A 4,658-nucleotide genomic window follows, 5' to 3' on the forward strand; every position below is an offset into this window, starting at 1 on the left:
TTTTTATTTTATTAACCCCATCCAGACTCTAATTTATTTTTCTCAATTTGTGTTTTTTACTTTGTCGATTCGAACGTCAGTGCTTAGTCTTTTTTAATCCATATATCTATTAACCACAAGATGAAAATAAGATAACACAACTTAAGTTAATCCGATCATGAACGTTTGCCTTATAAGAAGTATGCGGATGTAATATTCTCAATTTACAAAATAGGACAATTTTTTAAACACGGATGTTTTACAATTAACATACAAAAGATAAATAGAGCATTTAATTTAGTAAACAATGAAAGTTTAGTGTAAATTCTTGCTATAAAAATGAGAATTGACGATGGTATCTTGACATATATTGCAGCTTCTATCACAGTACCGATCACAAGGCAAGGATTTTTATGGAAGAAGGGTGAAAATGGAAACTTTTTAAGACGGTGGTTTGTGCTGAAGAGAAATATGTTATTTTATTTCGAGAAAATGAATGACAAAAAACCGCACGGAGTTATAATTCTTGAGGGTGTGATTGCAAAAAGAGCTGCGGACTATTCAGGATTAGTTTTCGAAATTTCGCCATCGACTGGTACGGAAGGCAGACGATACTTGTTGGAAGCAAGCTCGGAATCAGAGATGAAATCATGGATCACGTCACTCTCTCATTCAAATTATGAAGTCATTAAAAAGCAATATGATTTCCTAAAAAAGGAATATGAAAAAAGATTAAAGAGGAAGAAAAATGCAAAAGATGAACCGTGCAGTTAACTTAAATAACTGAATGGAATAGCTAACTGCAATAATCCGACTAGAAACGTTAGGTACAATGACCCGAACGAAATAAAGCTTATTACAATGATCCGAACGGAGAAGATAATTATCCAAACGGAATAGCTAATTACAATGATCCGAAAGGAATAGGTTTATTCAATAATCTTATATATTTAATAAATAGAATAAATACGTTTTGAATTTTTACTTTTGAACTGGCTCGAAATGACTCTTCTGGCTAAAGCTTGAATTTGATAAATAATCTAGATCAAAATTAAGACCATATGCCTGGGTGCGTATGAATCTACAACAAACAAAACAGAAGTTATTCAAATATGTTCCAGATCATATGGGTATTTGGACAATACACGTATGGTCATGACCACATGATATGAATGATATTGAGACCACACGTTGTTAATGATTATGAGACCACGTTGTGTGAAATAATGAGACCACATAGTGTGAACGATAATGAGACCACTAAGTGTGAATCCTAACGAGTCCATAAAGTGTGAATGCTACAAAGACCAATGCACAAATGAAACAGATTAAAGCAACTGTAAAACTTAAGGCCTCGCCATGAATAAATGTTAAACAATTCAAAGGAAACAACGACGGTCTGGTTTAATACAAAACTGTTAAAGAGAGCAACCACCAATATGATATGTCTGTAAGCGTACATCTCACCCACTGACCTGGGACAGAAGTGTACCAGCACAACATGAGAACAAACTGCAAAAAAACAGAAACAAACTGCAAAAATCAGAAACAAACTGCAAAAATCAGAAACAAATTGAAAAACAAAATCCGAGACAAAATGCAAAAATCAGAACATATTTCTTGAATCGCCTGATCAACACGAAGCACATAGAATAACACCTTACAAATACAATTACAATACAAATAAAATTTACTTATTCATGTTATTGCAGTGCCTTGACTGCAGACTTGCGACAGGCACACACATACAGAATGTGTCGGGGTAAAACATGATAACTTGGGAAAGTTGTATAACATTACAACATAAGAACGAATTATAAAATCATGATGTATACAAATATAAGTACATCTACAAAAACACAGAGTGGACGTGGCCGGGTAATTATATATTCCAACAACAAAAAGACACCAAGTACAGATATGAGAGTACTTGCATTTTTTAAACATTTCAATAAAAAAGTGTATACTGAAGAATTAAAATATTTGATATATTATACCTTTTTATACATGAAAAATATCAGTGACTAAAACCTTTTTCAACTGGTGGTATATTGTGCTATTACACTATTGTCCATGTTTAGGGGATAGTTCAAGGCTCGCTAACATGTTCAATCCCACCAGTCCCACGTGCACATCATGTATGTGCCAGAAGTCAGAAGCATGTTAACATTGTTTTGTTAACCAACTAAGTACATTATTGCCAAAAATAAATACTGTTTATTAAAAACCTTAACTGGGCTTAATACAGACAAACTGGGCATTAATACAGGACCATTACAGAAAAAACAGGGCTATCACAGAAAAACAGGGCTTATACAGAAAAACAGTGTTAATATCAAATACAATAAATTTAACATGGCCGCTGATTTTCAAAACGGATCGCCTCGAAAAAAAAAGTCATCATAATTTTATTCTGTAAAATACGGTAATGCAATATTTCTGAAATAGACTATACCGGATGGTGAATTACAAATTATTTTTTTTCAAACTAAACTGTCATTAAAAGAGGAGAGAGTATATCAAGTTGGCATTAACACATACACTTTTGTTCAGTTGGGGAATAATGTATTAAGACATGGGTGTTTTTATAATGGCCCTGTTATATTTCCTCGGTCAGTAATAATGGCCTCGGATGTCTGTATTGGCCCTCGGCGTTACATCGGGCCATTACAGACTTCCTCGACTGCTATGACATACTTTGGACATTCAACAGGGCCATTACAAAAACACTCATTTTTTAATACTATAATAATACCATGACCTGAACGGACAACAATAACAAAATCACTAAAACATACATTAATGAACTTTTTAAAAAGCCATAGGGGAAAAAAGTAATTGAACGTGAAAAAATCCTCTCAAAATAACACAAATAACAAAACATCAATGTTCCTTTCCATAGAAAAAATCTTTTCATACAAACAATTGTGAAATCAAATAGCGTAATTGTTAATACAAAAATACATACGCCTAGTATGTAAAGTTGTCTTTCTTTTGCTTGAATATTTAGCACTATCCACTAGAGATCAAATGACACAGAAGTGGGATACCGTATGGCCTTTAACAATATGCAAGGCATAAACAGGCATCAAATAATATTTAGCGTCTCTAGTGGTGATTTTTTTTGTGAAATATAAAACGAGCATAGTTTTGAATGTCAATCAAAAACACCATGCTACAAATAACCACTAAAACAGCAATATCGAAGGTGCCCATGTACTTTGAGGATGGCCTATCGTCTACTGCTGATAAACGTGACCGCTTGTATTTGCTCGTTTGTTTTGGATCAATAGACAATTCGGATTTTAACAGTGCAATCTTTCTGATGAGTTCATTCTCGGTTAAGGTGTAGTTGTTACTTGAACAAGTAGATGGAGTTTTGGTTGTTGAACGTTCTGTTGTTTCAACCATTTGTGCTGTTCTGGTTGTAGTTGTTGTTGTTGTGTTAGTGGTTACTGTTGTCAGATGAAAACCTGTTTCAGTTGTTGTGTCATTGCTAATTGTTGTCGGATTTAATCCTTGTGTCGTTATTATGGTTGCATTTATTGTTGTCGGATCGAATTTTGTTGTTGTTGTTGTGGTATTTATTATTGGTGTCGGATCAAATCCTGGTGTTGTTATTGTATTTTTAATTGTTGTCAGATATAATTCTAGTTGTGTTGTTGTGGTATTTCGACTTGTTGTCAGGCATAACTCTTGTGTTGTTGTTGTATTGCATATTGATCATTTGTACCATCTATAAAAGAATAATAGTCTAAACTTAATTTCTTTATTACATTCTTGCAAGTTGTAAAAATCCGTTAGTGATGGAATATATACAAAGGAATTATTCATTTGTGGGCTATATGAATAACAAATAAATAAAAGGACTATCGGAATTATTAATTTATATCTGTTCCTTAATATTTAAAGTATTAAAAAAATCAAAAATATGAAAAAGGAAACATTAAGTATTAGTATCTTAACAATAGGTCTAGTATATTTGGTGTATGGAAGGTCTGTAAAATGTACATATGCAACTGGCAGGTATATATTCTGAATTCGACTTCATTTTCATGGTTAAGGGTTATAGTTATTTTTTTGTGTTTTGGTCTGTTTTTCTTATACTGTATGCAAAAGATCTATCATATTTGGTGTATGGAATTGTTGTAAGATGTACATGTCTGGCTTGCAGAGGTCAACTGACCTTGACCTCATTTTCATTGTTCAGTGGTCAAATTTAAGTTTTTAATTTTGGTCTTTTGGCAAATACTATATGCAATAGGTCAACTATATTAGGTGTATGGAAATATTTTATGATGTACATATCAGTCTCGCCAATTTTATTTGACCTTGACCGCATTTTCACGGTTCAGTGCTCTGTGTTATGTTTTGTGCGTTTTGGTCTGTTTTTCTTCAGCTATAAGCAAGAGGTCAACTACATTTGTTGTATGGAATGATTGCAAGCTGTACTTGTCTGCCTGGCATGGTTCAGCTGAACTTGACCTCATTTTCATGGTTCATTGGTCAATGTGTAGTTTTCTTGTTACTTATAAGCTATAAGATATAGGTCAACTATATTTAATGTATTGAATGATTGTAACATGGATTACTTATTTGGTTTATATGACCTTAACCACATTTTCTTGGATCATGTTAAGTTTATGTGAAAGTTCTATATTTAGGACTATCAACATAAT

At 32.9% G+C, this 4,658-nt stretch overlaps 1 protein-coding gene across 1 annotated transcript; it reads left to right on the forward strand.

Moving 5' to 3' along the window:
- The first annotated feature begins 318 nt into the window (after window positions 1-318).
- Window positions 319-753, forward strand: LOC139497813 (sesquipedalian-1-like). Its single transcript, XM_071286047.1, has one exon. It carries the CDS (start codon window positions 319-321, stop codon window positions 751-753), a length of 435 nt encoding a protein of 144 aa, XP_071142148.1.
- The last annotated feature ends 3,905 nt before the right edge of the window (window positions 754-4,658 follow it).

Source organism: Mytilus edulis, chromosome 12, assembly GCF_963676685.1.
Source record: "Mytilus edulis chromosome 12, xbMytEdul2.2, whole genome shotgun sequence".
NCBI classification, from domain to species: domain Eukaryota; kingdom Metazoa; phylum Mollusca; class Bivalvia; order Mytilida; family Mytilidae; genus Mytilus; species Mytilus edulis.